The sequence below is a fragment of the Cuculus canorus genome, chromosome 38 (assembly GCF_017976375.1).
Source record: "Cuculus canorus isolate bCucCan1 chromosome 38, bCucCan1.pri, whole genome shotgun sequence".
In the NCBI taxonomy this organism is placed as follows: Eukaryota; Metazoa; Chordata; class Aves; order Cuculiformes; family Cuculidae; genus Cuculus; species Cuculus canorus.
The window spans coordinates 643,130-665,904 of NC_071438.1; the positions used below are offsets into that span (position 1 = coordinate 643,130).

The following is a 22,775-nucleotide window of genomic DNA, read 5'->3' on the forward strand; positions in this document are numbered from 1 at the left end:
GGAAAATGGGGGGGACCTCAAAGGCCTTCAGGGGCCGTCATGGCGGCGCTTGGGGTGCGGTGACCTTCAGGGGAGGTCATGGGTTGGGTTGGGTGGACCTTCAGAGGCCATTTTGGTGGCAGTTGGGTTGGGATGACCTTCAGGAGAGGTCATGGGTTGAGTTGAGATGACCTTTGGGGGCCATTTTGGTGGTATTTGGGTCGGAGTGACCCTAAGAAGAGGTCATGGGTTGGGTTGGGAGGACCTTTGGAGGCCATTTTGGCCGTAGTTGGGTTGGAATGACCCTAAAGAGAGGTCATGGGTTGAGTTGAGATGACCTTTGGAGGCCATTTTGGCCATAGTTGGGTCGGAGTGACCCTAAAGAGAGGTCATGGGTTGAGTTGACCTTCAGGAGAGGTCATGGGTTGGGTTGTGATGACCTTTGGGGGCCATTTTGGTTGTATTTGGGTCAGAATGACCTTCAAGAGAGGTCATGGGTTGGGTTGGGAGGACCTTTGGAGGCCATTTTGGCCGTAGTTGGGTCGGAGTGACCCTAAAGAGAGGTCATGGGTTGAGTTGGGAGGACCTTTGGAGGCCATTTTGGCCGTAGTTGGGTCAGAATGACCCTAAAGAGAGGTCATGGGTTGGGATGACCTTCAGGAGAGGTCATGGGTTGAGTTGGGAGGACCTTTGGAGGCCATTTTGGCAGCAGTTGGGTCGGAATGACCTTCAGGAGAGGTCATGGCTTGGGTTGAGATGACCTTTGGAGGCCATTTTGGTGTCCATTGGGTCAGAATGACCCTAAAGAGAGGTCATGGGTTGGGTTGACCTTCAGGAGAGGTCATGGGTTGGGTTGGGAGGACCTTTGGAGGCCATTTTGGTGGTAGTTGGGTTGGAGTGACCCTAAAGAGAGGTCATGGGTTGAGTTGAGATGACCTTTGGAGGCCATTTTGGCCATAGTTGGGTTGGAATGACCCTAAAGAGAGGTCATGGGTTGAGTTGGGAGGAGCTTTGGAGGCCATTTTGGCAGCAGTTGGGTCAGAATGACCCTAAAGAGAGGTCATGGGTTGGGTTGACCTTCAGGAGAGGTCATGGGTTGAGTTGAGATGACCTTTGGAGGCCATTTTGGTGGTATTTGGGTCAGAATGACCTTCAAGAGAGGTCATGGGTTGGGTTGGGAAGACCTTTGGCGGCCATTTTGGTGTCCATTGGGTCAGAATGACCCTAAAGAGAGGTCATGGGTTGGGATGACCTTCAAGAGAGGTCATGGGTTGAGTTGGGAGGAGCTTTGGAGGCCATTTTGGTGGCATTTGGGGTGCGGTGACCTTCAGGAGAGGTCATGGGTTGAGTTGGGAGGAGCTTTGGAGGCCATTTTGGTGGCATTTGGGTTGGAGTGACCCTAAAGAGAGATCATGGCTTGAGTTGAGATGACCTTTGGCGGCCATTTTGGTGTCCCTTGGGTTGACCTTTGGGGGGCGGTTGAGTTCCACCATCGCCGTTGGACCCTCCATGGATGGAGAAGAAGGGACTCCACCCCATGAACCACCGCCCCACAACCACCCATCCGCCCCCCACCCAACCCCCCCCGGGCGGGTTAACCACCACCCAACCAGTTAACTAGTTGCTCAACTAGTTAAGGACCAACTCAACTACCCGCCCCCCCGCAAAGGGGGCGCAGGGGTTTAATGGAGGAAGTGGGGCAGGAAGTGGATCTATGGGGCAGGAAGTGGGGCGGGAAGTGGATGTGTGGGGCAGGAAGTGGATGTGTGGGGCAGGAAATGGATTTGTGGGGAAGGAGATGGATCTGTGGGGCTGAAAATGATGGATGTGTGGGGCAGGAAGTGGATCTGTGGGGCAGGAAGTGGGGCAGGAAGTGGATGTGTGGGGCAGGAAATGGATCTATGGGGCAGGAAATGGATCTGTGGGGCAGGAAATGGATATGTGGGGCTGAAAATGAGGGATCTGTGGGGCAGAAAATGGATCTATGGGGCTGGAAATGGATCTATGGGGCAGGAAATGGATCTGTGGGGCAGAAAATGGATCTATGGGGCACAAAATAGATCTGTGGGGCACGAAATGGATCTGTGGGGCAGGAAATGGATCTGTGGGGCAGAAAATGGATCTGTGGGGCAGGAAATGGATCTGTGGGGCAGAAAATGGAGCTGTGGGGCACAAAATGGATCTGTGGGGCTGAAAATGGATCTGTGGGGCTGAAAATGAGGGATCTGTGGGGCAGAAAATGGATCTGTGGGGCTGGAAATGGATCTATGGGGCAGGAAGTGATGGATCTATGGGGCAGAAAATGGATCTGTGGGGCAGAAAATGGATCTATGGGGCAGGAAATGGGTCTGTGGGGCACAAAATGGATCTGTGGGGCAGAAAATGGATCTATGGGGCACGAAATGATGGATCTGTGGGGCAGGAGATGGATCTATAGGGCAGGAAATGGATCTATGGGGCAGGAAATGGATCTATGGGGCAGGAGATGGATCTGTGGGGCTGAAAATCGATCTGTGGGGCAGGAAATGGATCTGTGGGGCAGGAAATGGATCTGTGGGGCAGGAAGTGGATCTGTGGGGCAGGAACCGATGGATCTGTGGGGCAGGAGACGAAGTTCCGAGGCGGGCGCTGAGATTGCGGCGGTGGTTCGGGGCCGGTGGTCGATGCCGTGGGTCGCGCCGTGGGTCACGCCGTGGGTCCGTCGTCGGCCAGGACCATGGGCGAGGGCAGTTGGAGGTCGCGCTGAAGGCTCTCGAGGGCGTCGGGGCTGAGGCGGTGAACCTCGAGCCAATCGGCCAAGAGCGACGCCGACAGCGGCGCCGAATCGCCCTGACTGCGGCCACGCAACGGCACTCAGCCAAACATGGCCGCCGGGAGCCAAACATGGCTGCCGGGAGCCAATCATGGCTGCCGGGAGCCAAATATGGCCGCCGGGAGCCAAATATGGCCGCCGGGAGCCACCAAACGGGGACACCAGGAGGCAAATATGGCCGCCGGGAGGCAAATATGGCCACTGGGAGGCAAATATGGCCGCCGGGAGCTAAGTATGGCCACCGGGAGCCAAATATGGCTGCCGGGAGGCAAATATGGCCGCCGGGAGGCAAATATGGCCACCGGGAGCCAAATATGGCCACCAGGAGGCAAATATGGCCGCCAGGAGCCAAATATGGCCGCCGGGAGGCAAATATGGCCGCCGGGAGGCAAATATGGCCGCCGGGAGCCAAATATGGCCACCAGGAGGCAAATATGGCCGCCAGGAGCCAAATATGGCCACCGGGAGGCAAATATGGCCGCCGGGAGCCAAATATGGCCACCAGGAGGCAAATATGGCCGCCGGGAGCCATCTATGGGGCTGAGGGATCATCTATGGGGCTGAGGGGTCAACTATGGGGCTGAGGGGTCAACTATGGGGCTGAGGGGTCATCTATGGGGCTGAGGGGTCAACTATGGGGCTGAGGGGTCATCTATGGGGCTGAGGGGTCATCTATGGGGCTGAGGGGTCAACTATGGGGCTGAGGGGTCATCTATGGGGCTGAGGGGTCAACTATGGGGCTGAGGGGTCAACTATGGGGCTGAGGGATCATCTATGGGGCTGAGGGGTCAACTATGGGGCTGAGGGGTCATCTATGGGGCTGAGGGGTCAACTATGGGGCTGAGGGGTCATCTATGGGGCTGAGGGGTCAACTATGGGGCTGAAGGGTCATCTATGGGGCTGAGGGGTCAACTATGGGGCTGAGGGGTCATCTATGGGGCTGAAGGGTCAACTATGGGGCTGAGGGGTCATCTATGGGGCTGAGGGATCAACTATGGGGCTGAAGGGTCATCTATGGGGCTGAGAGGTCATCTATGGGGCTGAGGGGTCATCTATGGGGCTGAAGGGTCATCTATGGGGCTGAGAGGTCATCTATGGGGCTGAAGGGTCATCTATGGGGCTGAGAGGTCATCTATGGGGCTGAAGGGTCATCTATGGGGCTGAGGGGTCATCTATGGGGCTGAAGGGTCATCTATGGGGCTGAGGGGTCATCTATGGGGCTGAGGGGTCATCTATGGGGCTGAGGGGTCAACTATGGGGCTGAGGGGTCAACTATGGGGCTGAGGGGTCATCTATGGGGCTGAGGGGTCAACTATGGGGCTGAGGGGTCATCTATGGGGCTGAGGGGTCATCTATGGGGCTGAGGGGTCAACTATGGGGCTGAGGGATCATCTATGGGGCTGAGGGGTCAACTATGGGGCTGAGGGGTCATCTATGGGGCTGAGGGGTCATCTATGGGGCTGAGGGGTCAACTATGGGGCTGAGGGGTCATCTATGGGGCTGAGGGGTCAACTATGGGGCTGAAGGGTCATCTATGGGGCTGAGGGGTCAACTATGGGGCTGAGGGGTCATCTATGGGGCTGAAGGGTCAACTATGGGGCTGAGGGGTCATCTATGGGGCTGAGGGATCAACTATGGGGCTGAAGGGTCATCTATGGGGCTGAGAGGTCATCTATGGGGCTGAGGGGTCATCTATGGGGCTGAAGGGTCATCTATGGGGCTGAGAGGTCATCTATGGGGCTGAAGGGTCATCTATGGGGCTGAGAGGTCATCTATGGGGCTGAAGGGTCATCTATGGGGCTGAGAGGTCATCTATGGGGCTGAGGGGTCATCTATGGGGCTGAAGGGTCATCTATGGGGCTGAGGGGTCATCTATGGGGCTGAGGGGTCATCTATGGGGCTGAAGGGTCATCTATGGGGCTGAGAGGTCATCTATGGGGCTGAGGGGTCATCTATGGGGCTGAAGGGTCATCTATGGGGCTGAGGGGTCATCTATGGGGCTGAGGGGTCATCTATGGGGCTGAGAGGTCATCTATGGGGCCGAGGGGTCATCTATGGGGCTGAGGGGTCAACTGTGGGGCTGAGGGGTCATCTATGGGGCTGAGGGGTCATCTATGGGGCTGAGGGGTCAACTATGGGGCTGAGGGGTCATCTATGGGGCTGAGGGGTCAACTGTGGGGCTGAGGGGTCATCTATGGGGCTGAGGGGTCATCTATGGGGCTGAGGGGTCAACTATGGGGCTGAGGGGTCATCTATGGGGCTGAGGGGTCAACTATGGGGCTGAGGGGTCATCTATGGGGCTGAGGGGTCAACTATGGGGCTGAGGGGTCATCTATGGGGCTGAGGGGTCAACTATGGGGCTGAGAGGTCAACTATGGGGCTGAGGGGTCAACTATGGGGCTGAGGGGTCATCTATGGGGCTGAGAGGTCAACTATGGGGCTGAGGGGTCAACTATGGGGCTGAGGGGTCATCTATGGGGCTGAAGGGTCATCTATGGGGCCGAGGGGTCAACTATGGGGCTGAGGGGTCAACTATGGGGCTGAGGGGTCATCTATGGGGCTGAGGGGTCAACTATGGGGCTGAAAGGTCATCTATGGGGCTGAGGGGTCATCTATGGGGCTGAGGGATCATCTATGGGGCTGAGGGGTCATCTATGGGGCTGAGGGGTCAACTATGGGGCTGAAAGGTCATCTATGGGGCTGAGGGGTCAACTATGGGGCTGAGGGGTCATCTATGGGGCTGAGGGGTCAACTGTGGGGCTGAGGGGTCAACTATGGGGCTGAGGGGTCAACTATGGGGCTGAGGGGTCATCTATGGGGCTGAGGGGTCAACTATGGGGCTGAGGGGTCAACTATGGGGCTGAGGGGTCATCTATGGGGCTGAGGGGTCATCTATGGGGCTGAGGGGTCAACTATGGGGCTGAGGGGTCATCTATGGGGCTGAGGGGTCAACTATGGGGCTGAGGGGTCATCTATGGGGCTGAGGGGTCAACTATGGGGCTGAGGGGTCATCTATGGGGCTGAGGGGTCAACTATGGGGCTGAGGGGTCATCTATGGGGCTGAGGGGTCAACTATGGGGCTGAGGGGTCATCTATGGGGCTGAGGGGTCAACTATGGGGCTGAGGGGTCAACTATGGGGCTGAAAGGTCATCTATGGGGCTGAGGGGTCAACTATGGGGCTGAGGGGTCATCTATGGGGCTGAGGGGTCATCTATGGGGCTGAAGGGTCATCTATGGGGCTGAGGGGTCATCTATGGGGCTGAGGGGTCATCTATGGGGCTGAGGGGTCATCTATGGGGCTGAGAGGTCAACTATGGGGCTGAGGGGTCATCTATGGGGCTGAGGGGTCAACTATGGGGCTGAGGGGTCATCTATGGGGCTGAGGGGTCAACTATGGGGCTGAGGGGTCATCTATGGGGCTGAGAGGTCATCTATGGGGCTGAAGGGTCAACTATGGGGCTGAGGGGTCATCTATGGGGCTGAGGGGTCATCTATGGGGCTGAGGGGTCAACTATGGGGCTGAGGGGTCAACTATGGGGCTGAGGGGTCATCTATGGGGCTGAGGGGTCATCTATGGGGCTGAGGGGTCAACTATGGGGCTGAGGGGTCATCTATGGGGCTGAGGGGTCATCTATGGGGCTGAGGGGTCAACTATGGGGCTGAGAGGTCATCTATGGGGCTGAGGGGTCAACTATGGGGCTGAGGGGTCATCTATGGGGCTGAGGGGTCATCTATGGGGCTGAGGGGTCAACTATGGGGCTGAGGGGTCATCTATGGGGCTGAGGGGTCAACTATGGGGCTGAGGGGTCATCTATGGGGCTGAGGGGTCAACTGTGGGGCTGAGGGGTCATTTATGGGGCTGAGGGGTCATCTATGGGGCTGAGGGGTCATCTATGGGGCTGAGGGGTCAACTATGGGGCTGAGGGGTCATCTATGGGGCCGAGGGGTCATCTATGGGGCTGAGGGGTCAACTATGGGGCTGAGGGGTCATCTATGGGGCTGAGGGGTCATCTATGGGGCTGAGGGGTCAACTATGGGGCTGAGGGGTCATCTATGGGGCTGAGGGGTAAACTATGGGGCTGAGGGGTCATCTATGGGGCTGAGAGGTCAACTATAGGGCTGAGGGGTCATCTATGGGGCTGAAGGGTCAACTATGGGGCTGAGGGGTCATCTATGGGGCTGAGGGGTCATCTATGGGGCTGAGGGGTCAACTATGGGGCTGAGAGGTCAACTATGGGGCTGAGGGGTCAACTGTGGGGCTGAGGGGTCATCTATGGGGCTGAGAGGTCAACTATGGGGCTGAGGGGTCAACTATGGGGCTGAGGGGTCATCTATGGGGCCGAGGGGTCATCTATGGGGCTGAGGGGTCAACTATGGGGCTGAGGGGTCAACTATGGGGCTGAAGGGGTCAACTATGGGGCCGAGGGGTCATCTATGGGGCTGAGGGGTCAACTATGGGTCTGAAAGGTCATCTATGGGGCTGAGGGGTCATCTATGGGGCTGAGGGGTCAACTATGGGGCTGAGGGGTCAACTGTGGGGCTGAGGGGTCAACTATGGGGCTGAGGGGTCAACTATGGGGCTGAGGGGTCATCTATGGGGCTGAGGGGTCAACTATGGGGCTGAGGGGTCAACTATGGGGCTGAGGGATCATCTATGGGGCTGAGGGGTCATCTATGGGGCTGAAGGGTCATCTATGGGGCTGAGAGGTCAACTATGGGGCTGAGAGGTCATCTATGGGGCTGAGGGGTCATCTATGGGGCTGAGGGGTCAACTATGGGGCCGAGGGGTAAACTATGGGGCTGAGGGGTCATCTATGGGGCTGAGGGGTCATCTATGGGGCTGAGGGGTCATCTATGGGGCTGAGGGGTCATCTATGGGGCTGAAGGGTCAACTATGGGGCTGAGGGGTCATCTATGGGGCTGAGGGGCCAACTATGGGGCTGAGGGATCATCTATGGGGCTGAGGGATCAACTATGGGGCTGAAGGGTCAACTATGGGGCTGAGGGGTCATCTATGGGGCTGAGGGGTCATCTATGGGGCTGAGGGGTCATCTATGGGGCTGAGAGGTCAACTATGGGGCTGAGGGGTCATCTATGGGGCTGAGGGGTCAACTATGGGGCCGAGGGGTCATCTATGGGGCTGAGAGGTCATCTATGGGGCAGAAGGGTCATCTATGGGGCTGAGGGTCCCCCTGAGGGTGGTGGAACCCCATCCCACGTGGCCTCCAACGTCCCCTTAAGGTCCCTCTGAGCCCCCCGAGTGTCCTCTGAGTGCCCCCCAAGTGCCCCCCGAGTGCCCCCCAAGTGCCCCCCTCTGCCCCCCAAGTGCCCCCCAAGTGACCCCTGCGTGACCCCGGGGTCACCTCTCCTTGGGGTCTCCGTCCATGTCGAGGGACTGAGAGAGGAACTCCTCGAGGTCGAAGCCGAGGCCGTATCCGGCGCCGCTGCCTTTGGGGGTCCCCGCGAAGACCGGCGGCAAAGGGTCCTCCACCTGCGGGGACCCCCGCGGCGCTCACTCAGCGCACACTCAGCGCACACTCAGAGCACACTCAGCGCACACTCAAACCACACTCAACTCAACCTCAACTTCCACTCAACTCAACCCCCACTCAACTCAACCCCTACTCAACCCCCACTCAGCCCCCACTCAACCCCCACTCAACTCCACTCAACCCCCACTCAACTCCCACTCAACCCCCACTCAACTCCCACTCAACCCCCACTCAACCCCCACTCAACTCAACCCCCACACTACTCAACTCCACTCAACCTCAACTCCACTCAACCCCCACTCAACCCACACTCCACTCCACTCAACCTCAACTCAACCTCAACTTCCACTCAACTCAACCCCAACGGCACTCAACCCCCACTCAACTCAACCCCAACTCCACTCAACTCCACTCCACTCCACTCAACCCCCACTCAACCCCCACTCAACCCCAACGGCACTCAACCCCCACTCAGCCCCCACTCAACTCCCACTCAACTCCACTCCACTCAACTCCACTCAACCCCCACTCAACCCCAACTCCACTCAACCCCCACTCAGCCCCCACTCAACTCCCACTCAACTCAACCTCAACTCCACTCAACTCAACTCCACCAACCCCCACTCAATCCCCACTCCACTCAACCTCAACTCAACCTCAACTCAACTCAACCCCAATGGCACTCAACCCCCACTCAGCACACACTCAGCACACACTCAGCTCACACTCAGCACACACTCAGCTCACACTCAGCACACACTCAGACCACACTCAGCTCACACTCAGCGCACACTCAGACCACACTCAGCCCACACTCAGCCCACACTCAGCGCACACTCAGCGCACACTCAGCGCACACTCAGACCACACTCAGCACACACTCAGCGCACACTCAGCGCACACTCAGCCCACACTCAGCACACACTCAGCACACACTCAGCTCACACTCAGCTCACACTCAGCGCACACTCAGACCACACTCAGCGCACACTCAGACCACACTCAGCGCACACTCAGCACACACTCAGCTCACACTCAGCGCACACTCAGCGCACACTCAGCGCACACTCAGACCACACTCAGCACACACTCAAACCACACTCAGACCACACTCAGCACACACTCAGCACACACTCAGACCACACTCAGTGCACACTCAGCGCACACTCAGCACACACTCAGACCACACTCAGACCACACTCAGCCCACACTCAGCCCACACTCAGCACACACTCAGCACACACTCAGACCACACTCAGACCACACTCAGCCCACACTCAAACCACACTCAGCACACACTCAGCACACACTCAGACCACGCTCAGCACACACTCAGACCACACTCAGCGCACACTCAGCACACACTCAGCACACACTCAGCCCACACTCAGCACACACTCAGCACACACTCAGCCCACACTCAAACCACACTCAGCACACACTCAGCACACACTCAGACCACGCTCAGCACACACTCAGACCACACTCAGCGCACACTCAGCACACACTCAGCGCACACTCAGCTCACACTCAGCGCACACTCAGCGCACACTCAGCACACAGCGCACACTCAGACCACACTCAGCACACACTCAGCGCACACTGAGCACACACTCAGCTCACACTCAAACCACACTCAGCACACACTCAGCACACACTCAGCGCACACTCAGCACACACTCAGCACACACTCAAACCACACTCAGCACACACTCAGCGCACACTCAGCGCACACTCAGCCCACACTCAGCGCACACTCAGCGCACACTCAGCGCACACTCAGCCCACACTCAGCTCACACTCAGCGCACACTCAGCCCACACTCAGCACACACTCAGCACTCACTCAGCGCACACTCAGACCACACTCATCGCACACTCAGCACACACTCAGCCCACACTCAGCACACACTCAGACCACACTCAGCGCACACTCAGCGCACACTCAGCGCACACTCAGCACACACTCAGACCACACTCAGCACACACTCAGCGCACACTCAGACCACACTCAGCGCACACTCAGCGCACACTCAGCGCACACTCAGCTCACAGTCAGCTCACAGTCAGCGCACACTCAGCACACACTCAGCATACACTCAGACCACACTCAGCACACACTCAGACCACACTCAGCACACACTCAGCTCACACTCAGCACACACTCAAACCACACTCAACACACACTCAGCGCACACTCAGCGCACACTCAGCGCACACTCAGACCACACTCAGCACACACTCAGCCCACACTCAGCACACACTCAGCTCACACTCAGCGCACACTCAGCGCACACTCAAACCACACTCAGCACACACTCAGCGCACACTCAGCGCACACTCAGACCACACTCAGACCACACTCAACTCACACTCAGCCCACACTCAGCTCACACTCAGACCACACTCAGCGCACACTCAGCACACACTCAGCTCACAGTCAGCGCACACTCAGCTCACACTCAGCGCACACTCAGCACACACTCAGCGCACACTCAGCACACACTCAGACCACACTCAGCACACACTCAGCCCACACTCAGCGCACACTCAGCACACACTCAGACCACACTCAGCTCACACTCAGCACACACTCAACTCAACCCCCACTCCACTCAACCCCCACTCAACTCCACTCCACTCAACTCCACTCAACCCCAACTGCACTCAACCTCAACTCAACCTCAACTTCCACTCAACTCAACCCCCACTCAACTCCACTCCACTCCACTCCACTCCAACTCCACTCCACTCCACTCCACTCCACTCCACTCCACTCCACTCCACTCCACTCCACCTCCACTCAACCCCCACTCCCCTCCCCTCCCCTCCCCCCCCCCACCTGGGACTTGGAGAGCTGTTGGGTGACGGTGGCCACGTCGGCGTCGGTGGCTCCGGCGCCGCCCGGAGCGTCGTTCCACCCCTCGGGCGCCGTCCAGGCCTCGGCGTTGGCGTTGGCGATGGCGGTGGCGTTGGGGTCCGTGTGGGGCGGCGGCGGCGGCGCCGTGGGTCGCGGTGGGGCTCCGTCTCTCATTTTGGTCCATCGCTCCAGGAGGTGGCGGTCGTCGTCGGTGAGGACGATGCCGCGGAGGCCATCATTGCGTCCCTCCCGGCGCTCGCGTTCCCGTTGCTTCTTCTCCCGTTCCTTCGCCCGTTCCTGGCGGCGGCGGCGCTTCTCCTCCCGTTCACGTTGGCGTTCCGCTGCCGTCACCGGCTTCCGGCATTCCGGAGCCTCCGGAGCCGCACACGGGGGCTCTGCCGGGAGGGAGGGGACGGAACCCAATGGAACCCAATGGGACTCAATGGGACTCAATGGAACTCAATGGGACCCAATGGGACCCAACGGAACTCAATGAAACCCAATGGAACCCAATGGAGCCCAATGGAACCCAATGGAACTCAATGGAACTCAATGGAACCCAATGGAGCCCAATGGAACCCAATGGAACCCAATGGAACTCAATGGAACTCAATGGCACTCAATGGAACTCAATGGAACCCAATGGGACCCAATGGGACTCAATGGAACTCAATGGAACCCAATGGAACTCAATGGGACTCAATGGAGCCCAATGGAACCCAATGGAACCCAATGGAACTCAATGGGACTCAATGGAGCCCAATGGAACCCAATGGAACCCAATGGAACTCAATGGCACTCAATGGAACCCAATGGAACCCAATGGAACGCAATGGAACCCAATGGAACTCAATGGAGCCCAATGGAACCCAATGGAACTCAATGGAGCCCAATGGGACCCAATGGAACTCAGTGGAACCCAATGGAACCCAATGGAACTCAATGGAGCCCAATGGAACCCAATGGAACCCAATGGAACTCAATGGAACCCAATGGAACTCAATGGAGCCCAATGGAACCCAATGGAACTCAATGGAGCCCAATGGAACCCAATGGAACTCAATGGAACTCAATCGGACTCAATGGGACTCAATGGAACTCAATGGAACCCAATGGAACTCAATGGAACTCAATGGGACTCAATGGAACCCAATGGGACTCAATGGAACCCAATGGAGCCCAATGGAACCCAATGGAACTCAATGGAACCCAATGGAGCCCAATGGAACTTAATGGGACTCAATGGAACTCAATGGAACCCAATGGAGCCCAATGGAACTCAATGGAGCCCAATGGACCCCAATGGAACCCAATGGACCCCAATGGACCCCAACGGAGCCCAATGGAACCCAATGGACCCCAATGGAACCCAATGGAACACAATGGAGCCCAATGGAACTCAATGGAACCCAATGGAGCCCAATGGAACTCAATGGGACCCAATGGAACCCAATGGAGCCCAATGGAACCCAATGGAACTCAATGGAACTCAATGGAACCCAATGGAACCCAATGGAACCCAATGGAACCCAATGGAGCCCAATGGAACTCAATGGGACCCAATGGAACCCAATGGAACTCAATGGAACCCAACGGAACTCAATGGAACCCAATGGAACTCAATGGGACCCAATGGAACTCAATGGAACCCAATGGAGCCCAATGGAACTCAATGGAACCCAATGGACCCCAATGGACCCCAACGGAGCCCAATGGAACCCAATGGACCCCAATGGAACCCAATGGACCCCAATGGAACTCAATGGAACCCAATGGAGCCCAATGGAACTCAATGGGACTCAATGGACCCCAATGGAGCCCAATGGAACCCAATGGACCCCAATAGAGCCCAATGGAACCCAATGGAACCCAATGGGACTCAATGGACCCCAATGGAACCCAATGGAGCCCAATGGACCCCAATGGAACTCAATGGGACTCAATGGACCCCAATGGAACCCAATGGAGCCCAATGGAACTCAATGGAACCCAATGGAACACAATGGAACCCAATGGGACCCAATGGGACCCAATGGGACCCAATGGAACCCAATGGACCCCAATGGAACCCAATGAAACCCAATGGAGCCCAATGGAACCCAATGGACCCCAATGGAACCCAATGGACCCCAATGGAACTCAATGGAACCCAATGGAGCCCAATGGAACTCAATGGGACTCAATGGACCCCAATGGAGCCCAATGGAACCCAATGGACCCCAATAGAGCCCAATGGAACCCAATGGAACCCAATGGAACCCAATGGGACTCAATGGACCCCAATGGAACCCAATGGAGCCCAATGGAGCCCAATGGACCCCAATGGAACTCAATGGGACTCAATGGACCCCAATGGAACCCAATGGAGCCCAATGGAACTCAATGGAACCCAATGGAACCCAATGGAGCCCAATGGGACTCAATGGGACCCAATGGGACCCAATGGAACCCAATGGACCCCAATGGAACCCAATGAAACCCAATGGAGCCCAATGGAACTCAATGGAACCCAATGGAACCCAATGGAACTCAATGGAACCCAATGGACCCCAATGGAACCCAATGGACCCCATTGGAGCCCAATGGAACCCAATGGACCCCAATGGAACCCAATGGAACCCAATGGAATCCAATGGAGTCCAATGGAGCCCAATGGAACGCAATGGAGCCCAATGGAGCCCAATGGACCCCAATGGAGCCCAATGGACCCCAATGGAGCCCAATGGAGCCCAATGGACCCCAATGGAGCCCAATGGAACCCAATGGAGCCCAATGGAGCCCAATGGAACCCAATGGACCCCAATGGACCCCAATGGAGCCCAACGGAACCCAATGGACCCCAATGGAGCCCAATGGAGCCCAATGGAACCCAATGGAGCCCAATGGAACCCAATGGAGCCCAATGGAGCCCAATGGACCCCAATGGAACCCAATGGACCCCAATGGAGCCCAACGGAGCCCAATGGACCCCAACGGAGCCCAATGGAACCCAATGGACCCCAATGGACCCCAATGGAGCCCAATGGGACCCAATGGAGCCCAATGGAACCCAATGGAGCCCAATGGACCCCAATGGAACCCAATGGACCCCAATGGAGCCCAACGGAGCCCAATGGAACCCAATGGGACCCAATGGACCCCAATGGAACCCAATGGACCCCAATGGACCCCAATGGAACCCAACGGAACCCAATGGACCCCAACGGAGCCCCAACGGAGCCCAACGGATCCCCAACGGAACCCCTGGGATGGGCTCATCCCCCACCTTTGCTTTTATTCCTCAGCGCCGATTTGAGCAGCGCCGCTTTCAGCGCCGCTTTGGTGTCGTCCGAGATAGCGCCGTCGCGTTTGGGCGCCGCCGCCGCCGCCACCACCGCCGCTCCTCCCGGTTCCGCCTTCACCCGCGGAGACTCCATAGGACAATCGCCACCAGCGCCGCAGCCGGGACTCGCCATATCCACATCGGCGCAACGCCAAACGGCGTCGGCCATCGAGGAGGCGGCGGTGGTGGTGTTGACGTTCGCCGCGGCGATGGTGGCATCATGGCGGCGGTCGGGCGCGAAGGCGATTTGACGCCGGATACCGTCGCGTCGGGCGTGGAAGTCCTCGATCTCGGCCACGATGGCGGCTTTGATCTCCTCTTTGGTGAGAACGCGGCGGTCGAAAGCGAAATCGAAGGCCGGAACGCATTCCGGTTCATCTTCCGGATCGTGGTATTTGGCCAAAAAGGGGTGGCGAAGGGCTTCGGCGACACCGAGGCGTTCGCGAGGATCGAACCTCAACATCCGTTCCAACAACGCCAACGCCGACGCTTCGGCGTCGCCGAAAAGGTGGCGCCACGGTACGGGCGGTCGCGGCGGAAGGCTCTGTAAGTAAGACCTCACCCTTTGGGCGCCGATGGCCGCCATGACGGAAGGCGGCGGTGTCCCCAGGACGGCCATAATGAGTTGGAGTTGATGGATATAATTCCGACCGGGAAAAAGTTGGCGCCTTCCCAACATTTCGGCGAAGATACAACCGACCGACCACACGTCGATGGCGCGGCTGTAGCGGTGGAGGGAGAGGAGAAGCTCCGGGGCGCGGTACCAGCGCGTGGCCACGTATTCCGTTAAGAAAGCTTTGGAATGGTCGGGATCGGAGCCGAGGCCGCGCGCCATTCCGAAGTCGCCGATCTTTAACTCGCAGTTCTCGTTGACCAAAAGGTTGGAAGGTTTGAGGTCGCGGTGGAGGACGTTGGCCGAGTGGATGTATTTGAGGCCGCGGAGGAGTTGGTAAAGGAAATAGCGGACGTGTTCCAAAGTGAGGGGTTGAGAGGAGTGGATGATCTGGTGGAGGTCGCTCTCCATCAGGTCCAGGACGACGTAGCTGGGGAAGGAACGGGAGATGGTCCTATGGGTTCTACCACCACTATGGAGCCATATAGACTTCACCCCACGTCTCCTTGTGGCTCATAGGAGGAGTTGGAGATGTTCCTATGGGTTCTACCACCACATAGACTCCACCCCACGTCTCCTCGTGGCCCACAGGAGGAGTTGGAGATGTTCCTATGGGTCCCACCACCACACAGACTCCACCCCACGTCTCCTCCTGCCCCATAGGAAGAGTTGGAGATGTTCCTATGGGTTCTACCACCACATAGACTCCACCCCACGTCTCCTCGTGGCTCACAGGAGGAGTTGGAGATGTTCCTATGGGTTCTACCACCACATAGACTCCACCCCACGTCTCCTCGTGCCCCATAGGAGGAGTTGGAGATGTTCCTATGGGTTCCACCACCACATAGACTCCACCCCACGTCTCCTCATGGCTCATAGGAAGAGTTGGAGATGTTCCTATGGGTTCCACCACCACATAGACTCCACCCCACATCTCCTCGTGGCTCATAGGAAGAGTTGGAGATGTTCCTATGGGTTCCACCACCCCTTTGGCCCCACATAGGCTCCACCCCACGTCTCCTCGTGGCCCATAGGATGACTTTGAGATGTTCCTATGGGTTCCACCACCACATAGACTCCACCCCACGTCTCATTGTGCACCATAGGATGACTTTGAGATGTTCCTATGGGTTCTACCACCCCTTTGGCCCCACATAGACTCCACCCCACGTCTCCTCGTGGCCCACAGGAGGAGTTGGAGATGTTCCTATGGGTTCCACCACCACATAGACTCCACCCCACGTCTCATTGTGCCCCATAGGAGGAGTTGGAGATATTCCTATGGTTCCGCCACCACATAGACTCCACCCCACGTCTCCTCGTGGCCCATAGGATGAGTTGGAGATGTTCCTATGGGTTCTACCACCCCTTTGGCCCCACATAGACTCCACCCCACGTCTCCTCGTGCACCATAGGAAGAGTTGGAGATGTTCCTATGGGTTCTACCACCACTATGGAGCCATATAGACTCCACCCCACGTCTCCTCGTGGCCCATAGGAGGAGTTGGAGATGTTCCTATGGGTTCCACCACCACATAGACTCCACCCCACGTCTCCTCGTGGCTCATAGGAAGAGTTGGAGATGTTCCTATGGGTCCCACCACCATATAGACTCCACCCCACGTCTCCTCCTGCCCCATAGGATGACTTTGAGATGTTCCTATGGGTTCTACCACCCCTTTGGCCCCACATAGACTCCACCCCACGTCTCCTCGTGGCCCACAGGAGGAGTTGGAGATGTTCCTATGGGTCCCACCACCACACAGACTCCACCCCACGTCTCCTCGTGGCTCACAGGAGGAGTTGGAGATGTTCCTATGGGTTCTACCACCACATAGACTCCACCCCACGTCTCATTGTGCCCCACAGGATGACTTTGAGATGTTCCTATGGGTTCTACCACCCCTTTGGCTCCACATAGACTTCACCCCACGTCTCCTCGTGCACCATAGGAAGAGTTGGAGATGTTCCTATGGGTTCTACCACCACTATGGAGCCATATAGACTCCACCCCACGTCTCCTCATGGCCCATAGGATGAGTTGGAGATGTTCCTATGGGTCCCACCACCACATAGACTCCACCCCACGTCTCCTCGTGGCTCATAGGAAGAGTTGGAGATGTTCCTATGGGTTCCACCACCACTATGGAGATACATAGACTTCAACCCAGGTCTCCTCGTGGCCCATAGGAAGAGTTTGAGATGTTCCTATGGGTTCCACCACCACATAGACTCCACCCCACGTCTCCTCGTGGCCCATAGGATGAGTTGGAGATGTTCCTATGGGTTCTCCCACCCCTTTGGCCCCACATAGACTCCACCCCAGGTCTTCTCCTGCCCCACAGGAGGAGCTGGAGATGTTCCTATGGGTCCCACCACCACACAGACTCCACCCCACGTCTCCTCGTGGCTCACAGGAGGAGTTGGAGATGTTCCTATGGGTTCTACCACCACATAGACTCCACCCCACGTCTCCTCGTGCCCCACAGGAGGAGTTGGAGATGTTCCTATGGGTTCCACCACCACACAGACTCCACCCCACGTCTCCTCCTGCCCCATAGGAAGAGTTGGAGATGTTCCTATGGGTTCTACCACCACATAGACTCCACCCCACGTCTCGTTGTGCACCATAAGAAGAGTTGGAGATGTTCCTATGGGTTCCACCACCACATAGACTCCACCCCACGTCTCCTCGTGCCCCACAGGATGACTTTGAGATGTTCCTATGGGTTCCACCACCACTATGGAGATACATAGACTCCACCCCACGTCTCCTCGTGGCTCATAGGAAGAGTTGGAGATGTTCCTATGGGTCCCACCACCACATAGACTCCACCCCACGTCTCCTCGTGGCTCATAGGAGGAGTTGGAGATGTTCCTATGGGTTCTACCACCACTATGGAGATACATAGACTTCACCCCACGTCTCCTCGTGGCCCATAGGAAGAGTTGGAGATGTTCCTATGGGTTCTACCACCACATAGACTCCACCCCACGTCTCCTCGTGGCCCACAGGATGACTTTGAGATGTTCCTATGGGTTCTCCCACCCCTTTGGCCCCACATAGACTCCACCCCAGGTCTTCTCCTGCCCCACAGGAGGAGTTGGAGATGTTCCTGTGGGTCCCACCACGCCGTGGACTCACACGGAGCGGAAGTCTCCGTAGGGGACGGTGGGTTTGAGGATGTCTTTGATGGCGATGATGTTATCGTGTTTGAAGTGTTTGAGGATCTTCAGCTCTCGCAGCGTCCGTTTGGCGTTGGTGACCACATCGAAGGCGTTGGGGATCTTCTTGATGGCCACCGCCTGTCCTGGAGGAGCACCACAACCAATGGGGGGGGGGGAACGAGGGCTTCTGGAACGTTCCGGAAGGGGTGGGAAGGGGGAATGAAGGTCTGGAGGGGCTTCAGAGAGGGTCGGGGGGGGTATCAGAAGGTTCTGGAAGGTTTGGGGGGGTCTATGGGGCAGTTGTGGGGCATTATGGGGCAGGTTATGGGGCTCTGTGGGGCAGAGGTTATGGGGCGCTATGGAGCACATTGTGGGGCGCTATGGGGCAGTTGTGGGGCGCTATGGGGCAGAGGTTGTGGGGCGCTGTGGGGCAGGTTATGGGGTTCTATGGGGCAGGTTGTGGGGCGCTATGGGGCAGGTTGTGGGGCGCTATGGGGCAGGTTATGGGGCTCTATAGAGCAGTTATGGGGCGCTATGGGGCACATTGTGGGGCACTATGGGGCAGGTTATGGGGTTCTATGGGGCAGGCTGTGGGGCGCTATGGGGCAGAGGTTGGGGTGCTATGGGGCAGAGATTGGGGCGTTATGGGGCAGATTATGGGGTGCTATGGGGCAGATTATGGGGCGCTATGGGGCAGAGGTTATGGGGCACTATGGGGCAGTTATGGGGTGCTATGGGGCAGGTTATGGGGCGCTATGGGGCAGGTTATGGGGCGCTATGGGGCACATTGTGGGGCGCTATGGGGCAGTTGTGGGGCGCTATGGGGCAGTTGTCGGGTTCTATGGGGCAGGTTATGGGGCGCTATGGGGTACATTGTGGGGCGCTATGGGTCAGGTTATGGGGTTCTATGGGGCAGGTTGTGGGGCTCTATGAGGCAGTTATGGGGCACTATGGGGCAGGTTATGGGGTGCTATGGGGCAGAGGTTGGGGCGCTATGGGGCAGGTTGTAGGGCGCTATGGGGCAGGTTGTGGGGCGCTATGGGGCACATTGTGAGATGATATAGGGCACATTGTGGGGCGCTGTGGGGCAGATTATGGGGCACTATAGGGTACGTTATGGGGATCTATGGGGCAGTTATGGGGCACTATAGGGTACATTGTGGGGCACTATGGGGCAGGTTATGGGGCGCTGTGGGGCAGGTTATGGGGTTCTATGGAGCAGAGGTTATGGGGCGCTGTGGGGCAGGCTGTGGGGCGCTGTGGGGCAGTTGTGGGGCGCTATGGGGCAGCAGTTGGGGGTCAGACCGGTGTCGCGGCGCCGCGCAGGGCAGGTTATGGGGCGCTGTGGGGCAGTTGTGGGGCTCTATGGGTCAGGTTATGGGGTTCTATGGAGCAGAGGTTATGGGGCGCTGTGGGGCAGGCTGTGGGGCGCTGTGGGGCACTTGTGGGGCGCTATGGGGCAGCAGTTGGGGGTCAGACCGGTGTCGCGGCGCCGCGCAGAGCTGACGACGCCGTAGGCGCCGGTGCCGATGGTTTCGATCACTTCGTATTCGTCGCCAACGTCGAAAGTGACATCGAGAGAGCAAACGCCGAGAAGGGAGAGGGGACCGCGGCGCAGCATCTGTGGGGCAGACCCATAGCGTGACCCATAGCGACCCATAGAAACCCATAGAGACCAATAGAGACCCATAGCGACCCATAGACACCCATAGACACCTTATAGTAACCCATAGAGACCCACAGAGACCCATAGAGACCCACAGAGACCCACAGAGACCCATAGAGACCCCATAGAGACCCACAGAGACCCACAGAGACCCCATAGAGACCCACAGAGACCCACAGAGACCCCATAGAGACCCACAGAGACCCATAGAGACCCCATAGAGACCCACAGAGACCCACAGAGACCCATAGAGACCCCATAGAGACCCATAGAGACCCCATAGAGACCCATAGGGACCCCATAGAGACCCATAGAGACCCACAGAGACCCACAGAGACCCCATAGAGACCCATAGAGACCCACAGAGACCCCATAGAGACCCACAGAGACCCACAGAGACCCATAGAGACCCCACAGAGACCCATAGAGACCCACAGAGACCCATAGAGACCCCATAGAGACCCCATAGAGACCCATAGCGTGACCCATAGCAACCCACAGAGACCCATAGTGACCCATAGAGACCCATAGAGACACACAGAGACCCATAGAGACCCATAGAGACCCCATAGAGACCCATAGAGACCCATAGAGACCCCATAGAGACCCACAGAGACCCACAGAGACCCCATAGAGACCCCCAGAGACCCCATAGAGACCCCATAGAGACCCATAGAGACCCCATAGAGACCCATAGAGACACCATAGAGTGACCCATAGAGAAGGGAAAGCAGCCCCCGATGCAGCATCTGTGGGGCAGACCCATAGCGCGACCCATAGAGCCTGACCCACAGAGCTCAAGCCAGTAGAGCCTGACCCATAGATCAGGGACCCACACATCCCAAGGACCCATAAGTGCCACAGACCCATAAGTAGCACAGACCCATAACCGCCACAGACCCATAACCACAGACCCATAAGTGCCACAGACCCATAAGTACCACAGACCCATAACCACAGACCCATAAGTGCCACAGACCCATAACCACGGACCCATAAGCGCCACAGACCCATAACCACAGACCCATAAGTGCCACAGACCCATAAGTGCCACAGACCCATAAGCGCCACAGACCCATAACCACAGACCCATAAGTGCCACAGACCCATAACCACAGACCCATAAGTGCCACAGACCCATAACCACAGACCCATAAGTGCCACAGACCCATAACCACGGACCCATAAGCGCCACAGACCCATAACCACAGACCCATAAGTGCCACAGACCCATAACCCCCCCCGCCCCCCCGTGGCTGTTGCCATGGTGACCGCTCCCCCCCCCCCGCCCCTCCCGGGGCTGTTGCCATGGTGACCGCTCCCCCCCCCGCCCCCCCCGTGGCTGTTGCCATGGTGACCGCTCCCCCCCCCGCCCCTCCCGGGGCTGTTGCCATGGTGACCGCTCCCCCCCCCCCCGCCCCTCCCGGGGCTGTTGCCATGGTGACCGCTCCCGCCCCGCCCCTCCCGGGGCTGTTGCCATGGTGACCGCCCCCCCCTTCCCCCGGGGTCCCCCCTCTCTCTCTCTCTCTCTCACCTCTGTTCCCCCTCTCGCGCCTCTCCCGTCCCGGAGTCGCTCCCGGATGTGGCGCCGCTCAGGCCACGCCCCCTCCTGGGCGGCTTCAGCCAATCAGAGATCAGAGCGTCTGGCGCTGAGGCCACGCCCCGTTTCCTCGTTCCGCGCCCCTGAGGCCACGCCCCCACCCCTCCCCGTTCCCGCCCAGTCAGAGCGCGTCTGGCCGCACAGGCCACGCCCACGCAGAGTTCCCGCCTAAACGAAGCCACGCCCCCCCGCCCTCCGCGCCTGCAGCCAATGAGCGAGCGACGGGCGCTGAGGCCACGCCCACCCCCGGGGCGTCTGTGGGTGACGTCAGCGGAGGAGGAGCCGCGGCGATAACAGCGGCGAGAGAGGAAGTATAGAGACCTATAGAGCCCTATAGGGACCCCATAGAGACCCATAGAGACCCCATAGAGACCCATAGGGACCCATAGGGACCCCATAGACCCCATAGAGACCCACAGAGACCCCATAGAGACCCCATAGAGACCCAATAGAGACCCATAGAGACCTATAGGGACCCATAGAGACCTCATAGAGACCCACAGAGACCCATAGAGACCCCATAGACCCCATAGAGACCCACAGAGACCCCACAGAGACCCATAGTGACCCCTAGAGACCCATAGAGACCCACAGAGACCCATAGAGACCCCATAGAGACCCACAGAGACCCATAGAGACCCCATAGAGACTCACTGAGACCCATAGAGACCCACAGAGACCTATAGGGACCCCATAGAGACCCACAGGGACCCATAGGGACCCCATAGAGACCCATAGGGACCCACAGAGACCCATAGAGACCCACAGAGACCCCATAGAGACCCCATAGGGACCCATAGAGACCCCATAGAGACCCCCAGAGACCCCATAGAGACCCATAGAGACCCCATAGAGACCCACAGAGACCCATAGAATCCCCACCCACCCCTAATGCCCCCCAAAGCCTCCAGGAGCCCTTTGACCCCCCACCATGAACCCCAAACCCTGTTTGCCCCCCCCGACCCCCACGTAACTCCCATTTCCCCCCCCAAGGACCCCATTTGCTCCCCCGGACCCCCCTTTTCCCCCACATTTGCCCCCCCCCGGACCCCCATTTGCCCCCGAAACCCCCCTTTTTCCCCCCCAGACCCCCCTTTTTGCCCCCCAGACCCCCCTTTCTGCCCCCCCAGACCCCCCTTTTTGCCCCCCCGGACCCTTTTTGCCCCCCCGGACCCCCATTTGCCCCCCAAACACCCCTTTTTGCCCCCCCAGACCCCCCTTTTTGCCCCCCCGGACCCTTTTTGCCCCTCGAGTCTCTGTCAA

General features: G+C 58.1%; 1 protein-coding gene across 4 annotated transcripts; it reads right to left on the reverse strand.

The window, feature by feature from the left end:
• Window positions 1-2,470: 2,470 nt before the first annotated feature.
• Window positions 2,471-21,557, reverse strand: MAPK7 (mitogen-activated protein kinase 7). 4 transcript variants are annotated; one of them, XM_054053031.1, is made up of 7 exons: window positions 21,447-21,557; window positions 19,726-19,867; window positions 18,224-18,389; window positions 14,409-15,508; window positions 11,126-11,538; window positions 8,156-8,283; window positions 2,471-2,812 (listed from the first exon to the last, which is right to left on the reverse strand). In XM_054053031.1, exons 2-7 carry the CDS (start codon window positions 19,865-19,867, stop codon window positions 2,665-2,667), a joined length of 2,097 nt encoding a protein of 698 aa, XP_053909006.1. In that variant the 5' UTR covers window positions 21,447-21,557; the 3' UTR covers window positions 2,471-2,664. The 4 variants fall into 4 exon arrangements, with proteins under 4 accessions (XP_053909006.1, XP_053909007.1, XP_053909009.1 ...); XM_054053032.1 differs by lacking the exon at window positions 21,447-21,557 and having other exon boundaries at window positions 18,224-18,384; window positions 19,726-19,865; XM_054053034.1 differs by lacking the exons at window positions 19,726-19,867; window positions 21,447-21,557 and adding an exon at window positions 19,552-19,566 and having other exon boundaries at window positions 18,224-18,384.
• Between the last annotated feature and the right edge of the window lie 1,218 nt (window positions 21,558-22,775).